At 37.4% G+C, this 22,226-nt stretch overlaps 1 protein-coding gene across 1 annotated transcript in view; it reads left to right on the top strand.

The window, feature by feature from the left end:
- Positions 1–22,226, top strand: part of wdpcp (WD repeat containing planar cell polarity effector) — a 100,003-nt gene that overhangs the window by 30,207 nt on the left and 47,570 nt on the right. The window contains exons 2-7 of the mRNA XM_073827334.1: positions 10,329–10,411; positions 11,490–11,534; positions 16,469–16,519; positions 18,956–19,026; positions 19,407–19,466; positions 21,769–21,883. Coding sequence (XP_073683435.1) covers positions 10,351–10,411; positions 11,490–11,534; positions 16,469–16,519; positions 18,956–19,026; positions 19,407–19,466; positions 21,769–21,883 — 403 coding nt within the window. The 5' untranslated portion in view covers positions 10,329–10,350. The remainder of the gene's footprint in view (positions 1–10,328; positions 10,412–11,489; positions 11,535–16,468; positions 16,520–18,955; positions 19,027–19,406; positions 19,467–21,768; positions 21,884–22,226) is intronic.

Raw genomic sequence — 22,226 nt, 5'->3', positions numbered from 1 at the left:
CAGATCGATAAAGTAATGCAGTGATGTTTGTCCTTCTGTAAGTTTCCCCTATCTGCATATATGATCGTGGAGCTCAACTAGAGTGAACATCAGCTTCTTGGTCGCCACTTGATTTCCATCATTTGCTCAGCTCTAGGAAGAGTCATGATTGTTTCAAACTTCTTCTGTTAAGGGTATTGGAGACTACATGCCTCTGTGAACCTTCAATGCAGCAGAATTTTCTCTGAAGTATTTCCCAGATGTGTGGCTTGATGCAATCCTTTCTCTGAGCTCTACAGGCAGTTTTTTTTTTTTTACCTCCTCAGGGCTTGGTTTTTGCTCTGATATGCATTTTCAACTATTAGACCTTTTATTAAGATGTGTGTGCCTTTCCAAATCATACCCATTAAATTGAATTTGCCACAGGTTAACTTCACTCAAAGTATAGTAACATCTACAAGCAATAAGAATGCTCTTGAGCTAAATTTCAACTGTCCTATAAAAAGGGTATGAATACTTATGCAATGGAATCAAGTTTTTTGTTTTTAATAAAAACAAAAAACTTTGCAAAGATGGTAAAAATGTTTTTTGCTTTTCCATTATGTGTATGGAGTGTAGATTAATGTGGAAAAATGTAATTTAAAGCAGTTTAACATAAGGCAGCAATGCAACATAAAATGTGAAAAAAAAAATTAAGGGGTATGAATACTTTCGCAAGGCACTGTATATACTTATATATTAAATATATATACACTTTTACTTAAAACACTAAATATACTCAACTCTGTAACCTACTGTAGAAATCACAATTTTCTCTATAGACCAAAACATCAGTGCTCAACACAAGACTGCTGTCTATGCGTGTGGTGTGTGAAACCTAATAACGTGTACTAAAAACACAGCAAGTGTCAGGAAAAGGTTGTTATGATTTTCTGAAAGAGGAAGAGTGAGAGGTGAAGGGTTCAGATGAAATTAAAATGCCTTTTTAAGGGGTGTTTGGGGGGCTGCAGTTCTTCACCTGTGGCAGTTTCCGTTGTCTGTAATTTCAGCTGTCAGTCCAGGTTAGATGGGACACTTTTACTTGTGTCTGTGACTGAAGAGAGTTCTGAAGTGAGAGAGAGAGAGAGAGGGAAAGTCAAGAGAGGACACGTCTGCTTTTCCCTCACTCATCTCCTGAAATAAGCAGGTGCATCTCTCTTCACTCTCCGTTATGACCCTGGATAGGGGCATGGGGTCACCGGGGGTCAATCACTCGCTGATGATTTTCTTTCCGTCTTTCCGCTGCAGTCAGCTAAACTCTGCGGTGGTTATCTGTGCTCTGCACGTGAATTCACCGGCCTGACCTTTTTAATTTCTTCTGACATTTTTTATTATTCAATTTGCCCTGTGTTCTCGTACGTCGCTAAGGTCCTGTTGCTTTGAAAAAAGTCAAATGAAATAGAATAAAAAAATGTAGAGTTGCTTGATTGCATTAAATAAATCGAAGGCTGGCGGTGTGGGTGATAATTGACTATGAAGGGCAGAACTAAAGGTACAGTTAAAGCGAGAGTGCCATAAATGAGGAATGATAAATTTAATCTGGGCCTGATTAAATAAGCGAAAAGAGGAACAAAGTCTCTTTGGGGTCGACCACTGGGCAAACAGAAAGATTGCCTGATGGACTCATCCTTTGCTCAGGTTGAATATTAATGTGAATATGTGTGTGCAAGAGAGAGAGAAAGAGGGGTAGAGAGCACCGATAAGACTTTGATAAAGATTCGTTTTCCCAGGGATTTAATTATGTTGCCTTTTAAATCTGAGCAGGACCGGAGGGCCAGATGCTCCCTGTCCTTGTTGTAAAACACTCTCAGTACTGTTTGACTTTAATGTTCACCTGCTTTGACAAATATAATGTGTAATTTAGAGACTTACGGCAAACATACAAGTGCACTGTGCTTTTCATAGCTTCCTTAACACCTGGCAATAACATGCTTTTTTAGTGATTTGTATCGCACTTGACCGTATTAAAACCCAAGTGTACATACACCTAAGACACATTAGTGAACTGTAGTGAACTATTCCTTTAAGAAAAATGCCTTTACTGTCACTGTCATATACACTACCAGTGTAGTGATTTTTAAAGAAGTCTCTACTGCTCACTATGCTATACTTATTTGATCCAAAGTGCAGCAAAAACAGTTAAATTTCGAAATATTTTTACTATTTAAAATAACAGTTTTCTATTTGAATATATTTTAAAATGTAATTTATTCCTGTGATTTAAATCTAAATTTTCTGCATCATTACTCCAGTGTCACATGATCCTTCAGAAGTCATTCTAATATGCTGATTTGCTGTTCAAAAAACATTCATTCATTAAGATTATCGTCAATATTTACAACAGTTGAGTACATTTTTTTTTTTTTTTCAGGATTCTTTGATGAATAGAAAGAACCAAAGATCGGCATTTATCTGAAATAAAAAGCTTTTGTACATTATACACTATACCAATCAAAAGCTTGCAGTCAGTATATATGTTTTTTTTAATTGGGAAAACTTTAAAAATCGAGTAGTGTATAGCACAATAAAAAGTAGTAATAGCGCAGATCTTTATAGAAATAACCCTTTATACATCATAATAACTCATTTCATAGTGATGCACATTTGGTTGGTTTGGCTGTTTTACTGAGGTCAAAGTCTCACCTGCTGTCTTTCTGTTTCCTTTGAACAGATCTCAGGTAGTAGACTGACTGTGTTCCTCTGCGCAGCCCAGTGTTTAGACAGACATTTGGAGACGTCCACCTGAGGGGCAGATACGGTAGAGGAGGTAGAGAACATGTTGGCCTCAGGATCAGGATTAGATGTAATTTGACAGCAGCTCAGTGTGGTTCCTGTATGTTTCTATTTAAAGGAACAGCTACAGATGTGACAATCTCTTACAGTAGTTTACTAAATATGAAATTATCCTAAACCTAAAATTTGATTTCTTGGTTCAAATATGTGTTTATTTGCATGTTACAATATGGTCATATGGTCTCCTAATATTGTGTCCAGGTTTAAATGCATCTAAGGTCAAAAAAACATTGTAATTTTCTCAGTATATACATTTAATATTAGAATCATTTTGCAATGATTTCAAAACCATTCGTTGGAAGCAGTCCTGCAAATAAGGTCTGTAAACCCCTTGCTTCCATAAGCCTACTCTGCTCTAATTGGTCAGCTGGCCAAATCTATTGTGATTGGTCTTTTCGTATACAATGCAAGCAAATTGTGGCCACACAAGTTCAGCTGCTAAACTGTAAACATATAACAAAACAATAATGGTGGATATGTTAGCCGAGTGCTAACATGACTAACTGATGAAACAATACAGTTTGCAAACCAAAATATGTCTACATTATTTATTATTAAGTATTTGGAACAACGACATTCTACATTAATCAACACATTCTTAGGAAATAGTAGGTCCACGCCGAATTATCAGAACTATTTCAGTAAGACAGTAATATCGTGGTTTACCTGGAAACCTGAAGCAGCACTAGGTATACACCACATATTAGCACAAAAAAACTCAATTGAAAATGTGCACATAATGTATTAGGGCTGGGTAAAAAATATCGATTCTCCGATTTTAATCGATCTTCAGTTTAACGCAACGATATCGATTCGGGAAATCCCCGAATCGATTCTTAAAGGTCCACTGAAGTGCCTTGAAACACGCAGCGTTATTCTATGTGGTGACGTGCTTTTAACTGAAACAAAAACATATCGCCCAGCCCCGCCCACTTATTTTGAATAGCCAATAGTGTTTCATTTATATCTCTTCGGGCCAGAGCCGTTAAGCTCGGTAAAGCCGCATTTGTAGCTTATGACAGCCACAGACTAATAAATTACCCCACAGATTCAATATGAAACTCATAATCATGCTGAGGCTGTGTAGTTTAATACATGCCGATCGCACATATGAGCGCATATGATCTGCTCCGTGTATTGCGTCTTTGTGTAGGGGGTGGGACGCTACGGACTCTAGAGAGCATTTGATTGGGCAGAACGTTTGATGAGAAACTGAAGTGCACGGTGATATCATCAAAATTGTTGATTCATATTGGCGGAAGTGACGAGACTGTAAGTTTTGAATGCCCATATCTTGTAAACGCGAATTTTGTCGTTGTTTTGAAGCACACTAGCTTATAGATAATCTTAAGGATAATATATTCATACTAAAAGCCAAAAAACTTTAATTTTGATTTCAGGGGGACTTTAATGCGCGTGCTTCACGTAAGAGGATATGAATATTCACCTCTCATCCTGAAGGTGTCACCATCAGCTGCTTTTTTTGCAGAAAAATCTGGTGATCAAAAATGATTAGGCTGTAGTTAAGAACTGTTACTGTCTTAATTTTTTTACAGTAATGTGCATTTTGCAGTTTGTTTACATGGTGTACAATGGATGCACATATTTAAGACTTCTTGTTACAGTGTTCATTTAAAATAAAAGTTGTTTAAAATAAACAGCTGTGTGCACCTTTATTATTAATGTAGATGTGCATTTCAGTAATAAACTTAAGTAGGAGAGTTTCAGTTACCAGCATTTATATCAAAATATGGATCCCATGTCTGCAAAACTAACATTTTAAATTAAATATTGATAGCTAATCGATATCGAATCGAATCAAAATTGAAATCGAATCGAATCGAAACCATAAAAATAAGAATCGAATCGCCGAATTGGTCACAATACCCAGCCCTATAACATAATAATCATACTTACGGGTTGTGGTTCGGAGATGCTTGTTGGTCCAAATAAAGAAGGTACAGACTTATCTTTCATGGACAAACATTTAGCGAATCACACATTGAATTCACCAAGATTAGAAAAGCAGTCCTCAACTCAACCACAACTTTAAAGGCTATTTTCTCAGTATTTAGATTTTTTTGCACACTAAGATTCCAGATTTTTAAATAGTTGTATCATGGCCAAATATTGTCACATTCTAACAAACCATACATCAATGGAAGGCGCATTTATTCATTTTAAAAAAGAGACCCTTATGACTGGTTTTGTGGTCCAGGGTCACATATATCTTTATCTTAATCTTTATTTATACAACTTTGCAGACTGTTTTACATTGAAGGATAGCTACGTTGCAAATTGCAAAAAAGATATTTTTCGAAAACCCATATGACCTGCTCTTTAATAATGGAATTTGCTGCTGATTGTTAAGTTAAAGGGTTAGTTCACACAAAAATGAAAATTCTGGCATTAATTAATTACCCTCTTGTTTTTCCAAACCTTTAGACCTTCATTCATTTTCAGAACACAAATTAGGATATTTTTGATGAAATACGAGATCTTTCTGACTCTATAGACAGCAATACAACTGACACATTCAAAACCCAGAAAATTAGTAAGGACATCATTAAAATAATCCATAATGACATCTGTGGTTCAACTGTAATTTTATGAAGCTATGAGAATACTTTTTGTGTGCAAAGAAAACAATAACAACTTTATTCAACAATTTCTTGTCTTGTTGAGGTTTTGTGATGCTCCCCAAAGAATGGATTATTCATAAAAGCGTTGCCTCTGCCTCTTATACACAGCATAGACACAGAAGAGGCCTGTCACAGGCAGATGATGCACTAGTCAGATTTCTCAAAGGAACACTCATGTGTTTTTCACACATTAAAAAAAAAACATTTACACTTTTCTCTCTTTACACCAAGCTGGCCGGTCTCAATGAGATGACCTTGGCATGGAAAAAAGGAGAACCAAGAATTGCAAATGCAGATTTAATGCACAAAAACTGTTGTTTTCTCCATGAGCTACTAACGTTCTCTACATACACACACCTGAAACAAAGCAGCGAAACAATTACTAGAAACTCTCAGACAACCAATTAAACAATCAATCACAATTTCTGGAAAAGCCATTTCAAAAACACACAGCGTTGAACAACTCAAAGCTGCGCTTCAGTGTGTGGGCTAGAGGGGTTGTGTTTGTCCCACTGGCTGACCTCTCTTTTGTTCTTCCCCAGATCAGTAAATACTGCTTCTTAATTTGCTCGCGCACAGCACAATAAAAGCCCATTAACGCATGCAAATGTGTGGCCACTTCAGCAGCTTGCCATGGCCGGCCGGCGCTGCTGTGTTCACGATACTGTGGCATCTGCAGCGCGGCATTCTGGGACGTGCCCGCTGACACCGCGAACGAGTGCACGGGGAACACTGTGTCTCCAGTGAGTGCCAGGAAGGGAGTGTGCGCTGTGTTTTGATAAGCAGTTTCGCTAATTTGCCATTCAGGTCATTCTCATGTCTTAATTTGGGTGGAACAATGAGACCAATTGTCTCTTTTTGTTTCACTCTAAGTGCTTCTCCAGCCTGTGCTGGGAATCGCAGCCTTGCGTCACCCCAGTGTCAAAAATAAAGATGCAATTCTGTCTCATTTTCTAGCTTATCGTGGCCGTTTTGAGACAGGGTCATCAAAAATGAGTCTTCCGCCTGACTGTCCATCTCAAAGTGTGAATTGAAGCTTCTTCCCTCTGTGGAGAAATTGGGTTTCTGTCGGGAGAGAGAGAAAGAGCTGACTCGCTCTAAAAGCTAGCGAGAAGATGAAAGAATCCTCTTATGTCAGTAAACTTGTTAAGAGGCTGTGCTGGGGACAGCGTTTTCCCAACACTTTTTTTTTTTTTTTTTGGTTTAGCGTTATTTTATGTTTGTGGTAAATTTTATTTATTTATTTATTTCGGAAAGTGGCAGAATTTTTTGCCCCTCTCTCTTTCTCTTTCTCCCTCTCCCCCTCTGTTAGCCCAGGCCTCGAGATAAGACTTGGCATGCTCAGCGCTAACCCTGTGACACAGACAGAAAGCAGAGATGCTGCTCTTCCTTCAATATGACATTAGATTTAATTTTTTCTGCAACCTTTAGCCATCCAAACAGGTCACATGGATGGATAGACGTCTGGACCAAGGATATTTGAAAGTTGTTCTCAGTCAAACTCAAACTCCATGTTTCAGCTGAAGCTGTGCCATAGCCATCAGTTCACATATGGATATTGCAGATTTGTGTCCAGCCTGCTACATGCCCCAATCTCATTGTGATTCTTTATCACTGACTGCTGGAAGTGCTTACTTCTTGATATTTTGAGAAATAATTTAATAAACGTTTGTGATGTTTCATACCAGTTTGTCCTACGGTTTTTACTGTACCTAGCTAAATTTCTAATTTAATCTAACTAAAAAAGTTCAGTTTTAGTTTAAAAGCTAATTTAGGCTATTTTTTACTTTGGATTAGGGGTGGATGATATAATCAAAATCTTATATCATGAGTAATTTTACTTCACTGCAACAATATATAATGATATAGCCTTAATGATATCAAAATTTGTGATACCAAAGACCAATAATCCAAGTAATACCAAATACCAATAATACCAAATTTCTTAAGTCTTGTCACCAGTGTCAATATCACAGAAAACAAACACTCTCCTAAATTAAAAGAAAAGACTATAGAACAAATAAATAAGTAGTGGTGGGCATAGATAATTTTTTTTTAATCTAGATTAATCTCACTGTAATCTTGGAATTAATCTAGATTAAAATGGCTAATTTTAATTCTGCCGAAGGCATTCAGAATATGTGTACTACCCAAATAATGACTAAAAGTAAGTCTTTGAGAACGGGTTTCTCAAGCCAGGTGGCACATTAGACCAGGGGCTCATCTCCTGTTTCCAAAATGCATCACAAACTGCTTGACAATTGCATTTACAACACAATTAACTATACAAACTTGTGTAACCAACTATTCCTACACTGCATGTACTTCTGCGTAAAAGGCTGCGCGACGTGCGCGTTGCAGTTAAATACACAGACGCGCGCGAGCATGGATATCTGCGTGCATAGTCTTTGGTTAAACTGCGTTGCTTTTAGAAGCGTCAATTCAGTTGTTGCATATAGTTTAATGTCTCTATTTCGGGATTATCAAAGTAAATTATAACTCAAATTTGAGATTTTACTGGGGCACAGCAGATTTTCACTGGGGCGCGTGCCCCAGTAAAAAGGGTCTAGCAACGCCCCTGCCCTGAAGCAAACCCGCAAAATAAATATTTTCTTCTTATTAAAGTTACAAAAGTGACTTAGTCAAGAACAGAGAAACAGTTTCTCTCATTTGTTGTTCGATTAACATGAATGACAGACAGCAGGAATATTAGACTGCTGTCACTTTAAGAGCTGCCCAAATCCAATTTACTGTTACATGTGTGTTTCTTGCTCAGCTTTTTGCTTTCACATAAGACCTAAAGGACATTTTGACACATGCAAGTATGTTTATTTAACTGCTCTAGGCCTCCACAGAGGCAAAAATAACTATGAACACTCTCAGACAGTACGCACATATAGCAAAATTATTTCGCTTTCACTGCTGATTGCATTTCAGTAGCTTAAAATCACGCATTTTTAAACCACAAAGCTTATAAATGCATGCAAATAAGTTTACGATGAGTGAACGCATAACTGCGATAGAGACAATAGTCCAAAATCTTTATTGGTTGACAAATTTGTACCGTTTAATTGTCTGCTGGTATATCGTGCAGCCCTACTTTGAACTGAAGTTGGAACAAAGCAATGTTAACATTTTATCTGAAACTGATAAGACATTATTATATTAATTTCACTGGTAAATAGCCTATATTAAATTTCTATACTGTTCGTAAAATATAAATTCAATATATAAATAAATAAAAATAATGGTTTTAAAATGTTAAATTAATTTAGGCTTTACAGCATCTATATTGTACATTGTGAAATATTATGAGATCTGCTAAAGATTACCTGTAACGGTGGTATTAAAGGGATAGTTCACCCAAAAATCACCCTCATGTTGTTCCAAACCTGTAAGACCTTCGTTCATCTTTAACAGAAATTAAGATATTTTTGATGAAATCCAAGAGCTTTCTAACCCTCTGTACACAGCAATGTTGCTGAAATCGAGAACACCACGACGCAAACGTACCAACATAGTTGGTACTCTCGTTATTGGGGGCAGACAGTAAATTGGAGGAGAAGAATTGTTGAATGAAGTCGTTATTTTTGTTTTCTTCATGCACAAAAAGTATTCTCGTAACTTTGTAAAATTACAGAACCACTGATGTCACATGGACTGACCTTACTATGTTTCTGGGCCTGGGAATATTTCTGTTACACTGCTGTCTACGGAGGATCAGAAAGCTCTCAGATTTCATCAAAAATATAAGATGAACGAAGGTCTTAGGGGTTTGGAATAATATGAGAGTGAGTAATTAATGGAATTTTCATTTTTGGCCGAACTATCCCTTTAAATTATTTGTGTTTTTAAAGATTAAATTTAAGTAAGCGTTAGATGATGGCAAAAGTAATCTAAAAAACAGAGAAAATGAGCATGCACAATTAAATAATATCAAATGCAATGCATAACAAATTATAATATGAGCTGGTGACTGATGTGGTATCAATATACTGTGCATCCCTAAATAAAATTGTCTGCCAAATGCAAAAATGTTATGCTAAATTAGTATTTCAAGTTTGCCACATAAGATGCAGCCACTACCTTAAAAAAGTGGCCAAAAATAATAAAGAAAAAAAATGCAACTTGCTTTCATACCGTCTGTAGCTGACTGGCTTTTAATGTTTGTGTAGAAATGAATATACAGATCCTTTTGAATGCCATCTGTCTGAGAAAGAAAGAGTGTTGTAGCCCACTAGTCCAGGGAGTTGTCAGAGTGTGTATGTGTGTGTGTGTGTGTGTGTGTGTGTGTGTGTGTGTGTGTGTGTGTGTGTGTGTGTGTGTGTGTGTGTGTGTGTGTGTGTGTGTGTGCGTGTGTGTGTGTGTGTGTGTGTGCGTGTGTGAGAGTGTGTGGAGGAGACAGAGGTGTGTTCACCTTGTTGAGACGTGCAGAGGTGTTCCACACTGTGCTGACACCTGGCACAGAGCTCTGGCTCAAACCCAGACTCACAGCAGGATCGAGTGTGTGTGTGCTTGAAGAAAACAGAGAGTGTGTGAGTGGTGTCATAGTCTGGTGTGTGTGCCAGCATGTTGTGTCAGTAAGCACCCTTGAGATGCATATGTTTATCTGTGTAGAGGATTCATCCTTTTTCATTTCCTTTAAGTTGAAGTGTTTTTTGCATGTGTATGAACTCAAATCGCTGCTCTTTTTTTAGTGTGGTCCAAAGGTGCCAAAAACTAGTTATAGTCTGAAAACAATCCTCCCTATCTCTGCAGCTCTCAGAAGTCTCTGTGGTGATATGAAAGACACAGTGCAGGGCTCTTGTTGCATATCTCCGCTATTGTTTTGTCTGCCCTTCCTCTTTCTCACTGGCTCTCTCCCTGTTTGGACAGACTCCTGTTTGAGTTCGATCAGATGTCGTTCTGCCTGGCGGAGCTGCACTTGTGGTCCTTCAGGAACAGCCTGCAAGTCCCAGGTAATTAAAACACCCTGAAAGTCTCTCTTTCACACATTTGGTCGCCTCTTGTATGTATATTCCTGCTATCTCCCCTTTGCTGTCTACTTTTTTCTTCATTAAATGCACCTGTACGCCTCTGTCTGGCTTTGTCTTTTGTAATAACGAATATTAGTTCTTTCAGAGCCGGTTAAACTGCTGTGTCACACACTTATGGTGGTTATTATTACACTTGGAGCAGTTAGTCTTTTTAGTAGAGACGTTCCGTGGCCTATAATTAAATTTATGGCACCCTTAATTATAGCTTTTAAGAGGCAGTTTGTGATAAATACTTCATAATGCACAGCATTTCAATTTGTCGTGCCGTTCCTTTTGTTCTTTAATAATGCTTCATTGTTAAAATCCTCGCATCCTCTGTTCCTTTCATAACCTTTTTGCATGTTTGTTCCTTCTTCGCCCTTTGAATTTTCTTCTTGGCTGTTCTGGTGTACTATAAGTGTGTGTAAGAGCAATTTGTATTTTCTTTTTCTCACAGACGAGTCCAGTTATCAGTTATTTGGAAAATCCCGTGATAACATGCTGTTGTGGATTATATGCATGCATGTTTGTGTACATGCGTTATATTGTGTTCTGGCAATCTGTGTGAGAGTATTTGTATGTGATTGCAGCTCTATCGCCTGTAGCCAGCCCTCCTGACCTGTATATTGAGTGACAGAGAGAGAGAGAGGGAATGAAATGAATAAAAACTTTAAAAATGATGCATCAACATAGATGCATGGGTGGATGGAAATGGTGTAGTCCATCTTTATTTGTTATACCATGTCAGAGGTGCAAAGTCCATGAAGAGTCCAACTAAATCTAATGCAATGTCAAACATTCCAGGTGCTCACAGCTCTCTTAGAAATCCAGTTTCCTTTGACATTGCTTAAAGGACATCAAATTTCATCTACCGCAGCCAAAAGTGCAAAACTCCTCCTCACTTATTTTTTGTATTAGACTGCTTATTCAAGCTGTGTTTTTTTTTATAACAAATTCATTTTTTTTGTATTTGCATAAAACAAAGATATCTCATTCCCTCTTTTTATTTGTCTTTTCACAGATACAGATATTGGTACATACCAACTCTATGAAAAAGGAGAACCAGGTATTCATCTTCTTGTGTCTTTGTTAAATGTATCTTTAAATCATTCACATTTCAATGGAAGTCTGTTTCTGCCACTAAATAAGAAAACAAAAAGGTAATGTGAGTTTTTATCTCACAATTCTGACTTTTTTTCTCAGAAATGTGAAATATAAACTAAGATATTTGTGAGAAATAAAGTCAGAATTGCGAGATAACTAACAATTCTGACTTTTTTTCTCAGAATAGCGGGATATAAACTCGCAGTTGCTAAAAACAACTTGCAATTCTGACCTTTTTTTTTTTCAGAATTGCTAATACAAACTCACAATTTTGACTTTTTTCCAGAATTGCATGATAGAAATTTGCAATTCTGACTTTTTTTAGAATTGTAAAATATAAACTGTGAGATTTTTGTGAGAAATAAAGTCAGAATTGCGAGGTAACTCAGTCAGAACTTTTTTCTCAGAATAGCAGGGTATAAACTCACAATTGCGAGAAATAAAGTCAGAATTGCAAGATAAAAACAACTTTCCGTTCTGACTTTTTTTTTTTCAGAATTGCTAATACAAACTCGCAACTCTGGCTTTTTTCTCAGAATTGTGAAATATACTCACAGTTGTGAGAAATAAAGTCAATATTGAGAGATGATAACTCACAATTCTGACTTTTTTCTCAGAATAGTGGAATATAAACTTGCAGTTGCGAGAAATAAAGTCAGAATTGCAAGATAAAAACTCATTCAATTAATTCAGACTTTTTTTGAGCGAGTTTGCATTTCGCAATTCTGACTTCATTTTATAGAATTGCGAGTTTATATCTAATAGTTCTGAGAAAAAAGTCTGAATTCACAATCAGTGGCGGAAACTGGCTTCTATACCATTTTTAATTTCCAAAATTGATTATAATTTTTTCTTAATGTGTCAGATAAACTTAAAAAAAAGACCTTGGTCAGGGTATTTAATTTTTGACAGAAATGAAAATGAGGAAAGAAGAAAAAATTTTTTTAGTCTTCCTGTCTTAACGACTATATATATTTCTGTATACATTTTTTTCAGTACATTTTGAATGTATTTCTTATGTGAAATTCACTTAATTAAACTTTGGGTATCTGATATGATTTTTTTTTATATTGTGAGTGATCTTGAAGACATCAACAATCTACTTTTCAAGTGAATCGTATAGATTGTAATCTTTTACGCCTATGTAAAAATGTACTCTCTACTAGATAATTGTGACTTACCAAATTATATCACGTGACTCTATTATGTGTTTATTATGCGTGGTAACAAGCAAAGTATACTTGAGGTTTTAGGTGCGTGCATAAACAGTCAAATATACACAAAAGTATTTCAAAATATTTGTCTTGGCCAAGTATTTAGGCACCGACAGTCAGTTATGTCTTAAGTGAACATAAACAGCTAGGAAGGAAATCAGATTTGTGTCAGTATATTAGATTCGGTCTTAAAGAGACAGCAGCCTAATAAACCTACTGCTGTCTGTGTCATTATTGTTAATCAAACAGACAAAAAAGAAAATCACTCACTGCTCTTGAATGAATTACTTTATAACTTTAATAAGAAACAGTTTGTATTTAATTCATACAGTGATGCAGTGTTTTCAAGTTTAACTCAGGTTTTAAAGACCCTTTTGAAAACTTATTGTTCAATGCAATTCTGTGTTGTTTTTTTTCCCAAATTGTGCAAATAGATGAGTCATAGAATTGTTCCAGTCTGGATATTCTCAATAGTGTATCTCAAAATTAGGAAGATTGCGATTGTCAGATCACCCCTACTTCAGTGTATTTGACTCATGTGATTGTTACTCAACACCTAGTCTCGCGTAGCCAGACCTTCAGACTGGCGGCTGAAGGTCTGGTATTCATGGCAGCTTTCATTGGCCAAGGCCCGCCCATAAGGCCGTTTGACCGACATGTCAAACAACCAATCACAGTTCATTTCATTCAGCGTCACGTTTCGGGGTGTAGAAATGCCCCCACAACAACAGACTGGCATGCAACAAGTCAGTCATTGAAATAACCAGCATTGAAAGTTAACGAAGAAGAGGGAGAACAAGCAGTAAGTCAGTAATTTGTTCGCGAACGTCGCAAATGTGTATAACAACAACGGCGTCTGCATAAGCACCTTTAAGCAAAACGCGAGTAAATCAGTCTGCGCTCTGTTTCCCGGCGGACCGAAAATAAACGCGACACTCGCGTGTTCCGGAAATCCGATCAAATTCAACTAATCAGATGACGACTTCGACATTCCTGAAGTGTTTCCAGTTAAGTGTACCATATGCATCAGACGTTTAGCCAACGTTCTGTGGGCGTGACGTCTGAGGCTGAGACTACTCAACACCAGACCACCAGAACTTGCAGTAAATCACACAGATTTACACAGAATTATAACACCCGTTATTCATAAAGTTCTACAAATCTCCCCACCCCCTTTTAATCTGTATTTTTAATGAGTGTTTGATTTATTCATACTTTCAGCTACCAAAAAGCATGCAATACTATCAGCTACATTTAAATATTTTTAAAGGAATCGTATGTAGGATTGTGGCCAAAACTGGTACTGCAATCACTTTCAAAATACTGTAGAACGGTGTATCCCCTCCCGATCTCCCCCTGACTCGAGGTTGCCAGCTAAGCTGCAGGATCCAGCAGGAACGTAGGCTGCTACAAGGAGCTTCCAATGGCACACAGTACCTACACAGTAATTTTTTTTCCTTCTGTTAATTATGTTTATGCTTCACGAGAGATGTTTTGCGAAGTAATTATATATCGCAAAAATGTACTAATGGCGATTAGCGAAATACTTCGTAAAGATGTGCTGTAATACCACATTTCAGTCGGAACATAGATTGTTTTCATACCCTGCTAGTGGTGCGATATAACACTTCTTATGAACGCATTTAGCACGGCCGACCGTGAAAAATCCACTGTGTACGGAAGCAAAGTTAGCCAAACATAGATGAATCTTACATGTCCAGGAGAAAATGAGCAACGTTGGCGTCTGTCTTCAAATTCTTCTCCGTTTTCAGCCATCTGCATCTTTCAAAGGCATCTCCTATACAAATCCTTGTGTTATTTCGGACTTTGTCACGACGTATTTCGGATTCATAACGAGGCTTTTAGGTTTCGTAACGTTATACATGTGTCATCCGATACGTTCTTAGCTGCAGCTGTAACTAGAGCAGAGCTGGCAACCCGGAGGACGAAACTCAACTGACTTTGTGATTAGTCGATAGCTGGAGGGTGGAGCCTCAGACCAAAACACAAAATGACAACAATAACATCAGTCGTGGGCTGCAACTCTCACTTTTAAATGACAATATCCTGACCGGACCACTGTCAGTGATATAAGTATTTGAAATGAACATGATTTCTTAAAGTCTAGTGACATATCAGGGCCATTTTATGATTAACTGAAATAAATTTCTTACATACAGTTCCTTTTCCCCCTAAAATAAGCTTAGCAAAAGTGTGCAGATCACGTGTCTGCCCGCTCATCGCTGTTACAGATGTTCTCTAAATGCTTCTGGGCAAATGAAGTGCCACCAGGTTTCTTGATGAAGTTTCTTAATATGTCGCAGATTAAACATTTCATAATCCAGACCCCTCATGAGAGGACACAGCCGGCTCTGAAACCTGAAAAGCTTATTGATTTCAACAATAACAAAATTATGTTATTCATTTTTAATACTTCAAACTTGAGACTTGAAAGGTTTTGTTTGTTCCGTTGTTTTATCTATGATAAAGTCTTATTATCTGAAAAAAAAAAACACACAAATGCTTTGATGTTATAAAGACTTTCAGATGGTTAAAGTCTCATTGATTTGAAGAATCAAGAATTGAGGGGAAACATAATAATGCAGTGTTGGTTTATTTGTCTTACCTACTGTTTATTAATAATAGAGATCAAAGTCTTAGTGTTAAATCTGTAAAAAAAAAAAAAAAAAAAAAAAAATGGTAGCAAAGTCATTAATAGATCCGTACTTTAAAATGTAATATTTTCAGAAATTGAGTTTGAGTGTGTTTGATTGTGGTACCTGCTGTTTCTCACGGCCTCCAGCAGAGGGCGAAGGAGACCCATGCTTCTATGAGGAAGGGGGCTCTTTCCACCCCTCTATCCCATAGCAGATGTGTGTGTCTGGGGCAGGCAGGGGCAGAATGGCCCTTATCTGATTAGCAGCAGTAATCCTGGAGCTGTCCAGCAGGTCCAGGCCTCCAGCAGAGAGAGGCAGTGCTCCTTTAGAGCAAAGCAGGGAAGGGGGCCGTCTGGCTGGGCCGCTGAGGGCTGGAGATCTGGGACTTAGGGTGAGATGGGGCTTAAGGTATGGTACTATAGCACAGTGGAGAGAGAGCGTGCTGACAAAGCAGGAGTTTGGTCTTGCCCTCAGTCATTTCCGTATGTCGGCGTACCTGTCCCTCTCACTGTATGAGTCAGTGTTTTTCTCTTTCTGACAAACACACATTGGGGCGAGGTGACAACTGAGTGACCATATGCTGAGAAAGACATTTCAGGGTGTGTTTACACACACATGGGTGTTGCTTAAACATTTTTGTACGGCAGGGATTGAATTTTATTTATTTATTCGAAGGTTACATTAAAATGTCTCAGAAAATCATTTGTTTTGCTACTTTTTAAACTTTTAAGTTTTAACCCAACCCAGAGACAGACTTTCAATCTTAAATAATGAAAATTCATAGTAAAAAATATTATTACATGTTAAGCACTGTAATGTTCTAAATAAAGAGTAAAAAACAGACAAACCATTTTAATATAATTGTGTGAAAATGATTTAGTTTTACAGGGTTTACAGTTTTCATTGTTTGATATTGTTTGTATAGACAAATCTGGTTAGCACATGCACATGCAACTCGCTTTCACATCTTATCTAAAGATTTAAAAAATCATACTTTTTCTCACAATGTTTTCTTCTTTGTGCAGCCGCTTCTACAGATCAGCATTACTACAATGAGAAACAGCAGTTTGCAGACAGTAAGTAATCCATCATCAAACAATTAACCTTCGTGTCAATGATCATATTAGCTCATTATTTAAGAACATTGGTTTGCATGTTACTGAAGCAACACTCATCCGGTTCCTAATTTAAATTGTGCTTCAGATGCCTGGGAAATGAAGTGCCCCATTAGTGCAAATCTGACAAATATTAAACATCACTCCATTTTCCCTCCACTTCTTTAACCCTCATGAGCCTGACGCAACATTAATGAAGAAGAATGGAATGATAAAAGACTGCGTAAGGCTGCAAGTCACAGTGATGGACAATTCGATGGTGATTTATAAAGCTTTATCACAGGAAATACGTATTTATAGCAAGAACTTCAACAGTCATCAGTTACAAAAAGTGATGGTATAAGATCTTAATAACACAATACTGAATGATTATTACTGTATATCCATGTACATAAAGAAACATGGTATTTTATTTTGGTATGATTATTTCAATGTTGAATGTTTTGACTGGACCAATTCTTTCAGTTATAGATTAACCCAATTCATTTTTCTTAGCTTTTCCCTTTTAATATAGTTTATTACAGGAGTTGAGTTATAATGTTGTCAGATGTTCACCGCCAGTATGGCCAGTGTCTTCCCACTGTAATGCCCAGTTACCTCCTACCCGCTCACCCTGCTGGTGGGGTAACTCCCGTCGCCCTCGAGAGAAACACAAACACTCTTATCAGGAGACACAGACCCGTCCCCCTCTCGCCCCCGTCCTGCTCGTCTCCCACCCTCTCTCCTTAATTTGCATTCATTTATTTGTGCATCCTCTTACTCCTAAAAGGCAGAAGACGTTTCTTAATGGTGTAGAAATAATAATAAAAAAACTGATTGGATTTGATTGCAGAATCTTTAAGAAAACAAATAACAGACCTCCTCCATTTCCGTGGGTCCCTGTCCCGGATGAACGTATTAATGCAGAAATGCAAACGCATACTCACAGATTGAACTCAGCCGAGAATTCTATTAACGTTTCTTTCTCTTTTTTTTCTCCCTTCGCTGGTTTGCTCCAGAGGGAAACAGGGACTGAGATCTAAGAGGAAATTTGGGGGGCTTTGTGAGCGGAACGAGGCATTTTGGAGTGGCGTATTTAATGTGTTTAATATGTTATGGTAACTTTGAGTTCTTCCCTCGGGTGACTGTGCTAACTCAGGGAGCGCTGATTGAATGAGACTGCGGCGTTACACTGAATTTAGCCTCTGTTGCGCTATTAGTTAATATTGCGCTTTTAAATCCCTTCTGTCTACAACATGAGAGAAATGATGAAAGTAAATATTTTAGCTAATGAAAATAGAGAAATGTTTTAAACATTAAAAGAAAGAGGAAGTTTATTAACTACGCTTTGTTAAATGTTAATTTTGGAGTTTTATGTGGAAGAAATACAGAGCAATACAGAGTTTGCATTAATAAGGACTAAAAATGACTAAATTGCGTGTGCTGATATAAATTTGCGACCAAAAATTTGATTTGACACTTTGACCTGACCATGTTTTGTTACATACCACTCTGTCAAAGTTATCTGACATAATCAAGATGAATTTGTTCTGAAACAGTTTAACTCATGAGTTCTTGTCATATTTTATCACAATTTTATTATATATATATACATATATATATATATATATATATATATATATATACACTACCAGTCAAAAGTTTGGGCACCATTCCCCATCAAAGTGAATGGGAAAGTGTGTCCAAACTTTTGACTGGTAGTGTGTGTATATGTGTATATATATATATATATATAATAAAATAAAATACACAACTATATATATATATATATATATATATATATATATATATATATATATATATATATATAATATTGCATTGTAGATTCAGGGAAAATATTAGTTTTGGAGTTTTTCAGAATATTAAAAATGTAATTAATAAATGTAATTAATAAAACTGGAATTACTCATTTTAAAGGTCTTTGTTAAAAACGTAAAAAAATAAATTCGACCTCACTTTGAATCACATTTACACACTGTCTCCGAAACTTTCGTCCATGATAAAAAATTCTGATCAGTTTCGATTTTCTGCTTTTTCGCATCCATAGCAAGGGATATAGGAAAGCATGATGAATTCGAAAGCCACATAGGATGGGACTTTCTTACCTTTTTTGAACAATCATTTATTTTCCTATTCATTCCTGTTTGTACGCGTCCCATGTGTTTGTACCCAAATCATCATCAGGATTGAAATGAGTGGATTTAAATCTTGATCTGTCAGCTCAGATTCATTTGTAGGGTGACCTCAGGTAGAGCTGTATTTCAGGGTCAATCCTCTTCACCCTTACAAACCCCACAAACACAAAAAAACATTCTTTTGGCTTTAATAGCTTTTTTCTGGCCTCAGATGACATTGCATTTCATACCCGCGTCCTCTCCCTCTCTTTCTGTCACTCAGGTCGGGGTTATCCGTGGTTCCTTAGTAACCGTCGCCCGGAGAAGCTGCGTGATGCCCTAAAGGAACTAGAGGTATTTGTTTACATTTCCTGCAGTCCGATTTAACAAATAGTAGCATTCTCTGTCTCTCTCTCTCTCTTTTCATAAGGAAGGAGAAAATCCCCCCGACCTCTCTCACTCGCTCGCTCGTTCGCTCTCTCTCAGCACCTGTGTGGGTGCCTCTCTGTCATCGTGGGGGATATTTGAGGGGGATGATTGGGACTGTGAGCTGGCTCTCTCTCTCTGCCTCTGGCTCTCTCACACAAACCTAGCTTTGTTCAGTCCGACTCGGGCTCATTTTTGCTGCCTCTCCATATCTGAAACTGGAAACATCCTTCTAAACCTGACCCTGAAAACGCTCAGACGGCATCTACTCATTCCTACTATACATTCTCTGTCTCTCTTTCTCTCAGGAGCTGCTGCAGTCATGCCCGGTCATGAGTGTCAGATGGAGAAGCAAACAGTGCTGTCAGGTACCTTACCCAGCATGCACCAGTACCCAGCAGGCATCAGGCCTTCTTGGCATGAGTTGGCTCGTGTAGCAGAGGTCAGGCAATGAGCATATGCAGACTGTTTGTGTCAAATACTCTTGGGGAATTTATCTCTGGGATCAAAAAGATTCCCTTCCCAAGCACATCACCGTAGCCCAGCGGTTTTCCGTTCAGTGTGGATGGCTTCTTCAGCCACACGCGCACACATTTTCGGCTCCTAAAGTGCTTGATTTCGGCCGTTTTAAAAGGTCAGGAAGACCAAACCTTTTTTTGTGGTCAAAGATGGTTTTTCCTGCACAGCAGCATGGTCTGATTGGACGCGGTGACCTTTATCGCCTTTTGACATGATATAGAGATGAAATTCCCTCTTATTTCAGACAAAATGTTATCAGCAAGCAATTTTAATGGAATATTTTACCCAAAAATAAAAATTTTGCCATCATTTACTTTAATGTTATTTCCAACTTACTTATTTTGAAGGTTTTTGTGCATATTATGGAAAGTTAATGGGACCAAAATATCAAAAATATAAAAAGGATATTAAAAGTAGTTCTTTAGATCATCTAAAAATGAACAATTTCAGGTTTCTTTAGGCAAGTTCGCTGTTTGCAAACAGTGATGATGGTTTTTTTGTGGCCGGAGCTTCTCTCTAATGGCAGAAAATAACAGTTTTCATGTAGCAGTCTATGGAAACCATGGAATAAAATAATTAAAAAAAAAAAAGGTAAATTTGAGTTTATATTTCAAAATTCTGACTTTATTCTCACAATTCCAAGGCAATTCTGATAAGAAAAATCAACTCGTCATTCTCTCTATTCCCCTCGGCTCAGAATCATGAGTTTATATCCCACACTTCTGGGGTTTTTTTTCCTCAGAATTGACAAACTTACTATCGTTGAGTTAAATTGAGTTTTAGTCTCCTAGTCTGAACTAGGAGATTTAAACTTGCATTTGTAAGGAAAAAAAGTCAGAAATGTGAGATAAAATAGTATTTCATGCTGTAACTGTAGGGATAGTATAATATTTCCCCTATGAACTGCATATGTGAATATTATGTAGACAAATTGTTTAAATCAAATTTATGCTTTAAAGGTAGAGTAATCATAGCAGGTTTCAGCCATAGTCTGTCTGTTTAAATGCCTGCGTTTAGTTTCAAATGGTGAAATAATACAAATGATTTGCATTCCGATTCTGACATCAAAATGCACAACAATACATTTTTACCCGTTTCTCCTCACTTGTTACCAGTATTTTTCTGCCACCACAATGTCTAAACAATAATTTGGAAACAGTATTTAAAATATTGAAAACAAGGCCTAAAGATTGTTTATTTTTTATAAACATTAATTACAGAACTTTTAAAATATTTAAACTTTTATACAACTTTTTCATTTGAAATGAAGCTAAAACTATCATGCTTACCAATGGATGTGAGACTTTTAGCATATTTACTTCAGTAATTGAAAAAACAATTGTGTTAATTATATTTAATGTGTTAAACAGTACATTTTAATCACAGAAAGTATAAAGTCTTATTTCGCCAAGCGTACAGTAATCCATACATCTCCAATGATTTAATCAAACTCTTCTGATATGATACAGTCATGTTGTATGATGAACATGTTAATACTTTATTCACTCTCCTTTATTACACATACTACATCAAATACGGTGTCACAAACGTCTAATGCAAAACTGATGTTAAACCTTATTGGTAGGGATGCACCGATCCGTATCGGCCGATCACTTGCGCGTTTTGTCAGTAAAGCCGGTTCTGTAATCAGCGGTAAATGCCATCAGGTGCGTGATTTCACGTTGAGCCGTATATACTACACACAGCCGTTGTTCACTGACGAGCTGCGCACATTCACGCTGATAAACAACGGCTGTGTGTAGTATATACGGCTCAACGTGAAATCACGCACCTGATGGCATTTACCGCTGATTACAGAACCGGCTTTACTGACAAAACGCGCAAGCATGATCGGCCGATTCGTATCGGTGCATCCCTACTTATTGGTTAAACATTGATGTTTGAAGTTTGTGTCACCATATTTGATGTAGTTTTTGGAGCTTGAAAGTTTTGTTTTACATGATATTTTATAATAAAATCTCCTTTAAAATAACTTCTTTTGTGTTCTGCAGTAGAAAGTAGGTTTGGGCAGAATATGACACAATATCCATTAGTCTGTGTGAACAGCTTCTTTAAATGTAATTGTGTTGTACTCTGATTTACAGTCATAATTTTCAAAGCATGTGTCATTGTTTGTTACCGTGTGTGTAGCTGCTGTTGAGATCAGGTGTGTTGGTGACCCTTATCCTGGGCGGAGCTCAGGTTGAACGGGTGGCCATTGACAGAACGTTGGTGGGGCGACTACCTGCTGACACCATCAGCGATGGTGAGTAAATGCACACTTGCACGCTACCCTTCCTCTCTCTTTTCTTTTCTTTCTCTCCTCTCCTTGCAGTTTCGCTCACTGCTCATTTTCCCAGCATGAGCCTGGGCGGCATGCACACCCACAGGTCACGAACGCCAGTCCCTTCTGTTTCTCCCTCTTCCGTTACTCCCAAAGGAAGTTCGAAAGGCACGGACACATGCACACACACACACACACAAGTACACGTCGAGGTTCCTCCTGAATCTCAGAGGAATCTGGCATGGCTCCTTGTCTTATTTCTGGTTTGTGAAATTGGACACTATCCCAAATCTGCTAATTATTTTCTCATATCATGTATTGTTTA

This window comes from Garra rufa, chromosome 21 (genome assembly GCF_049309525.1).
Source record: "Garra rufa chromosome 21, GarRuf1.0, whole genome shotgun sequence".
Lineage (NCBI taxonomy): Eukaryota > Metazoa > Chordata > Actinopteri > Cypriniformes > Cyprinidae > Garra > Garra rufa.
The sequence above is the reverse complement of the archived record's forward strand: the minus strand, read 5'-3'. Positions and strand labels throughout refer to the sequence as shown.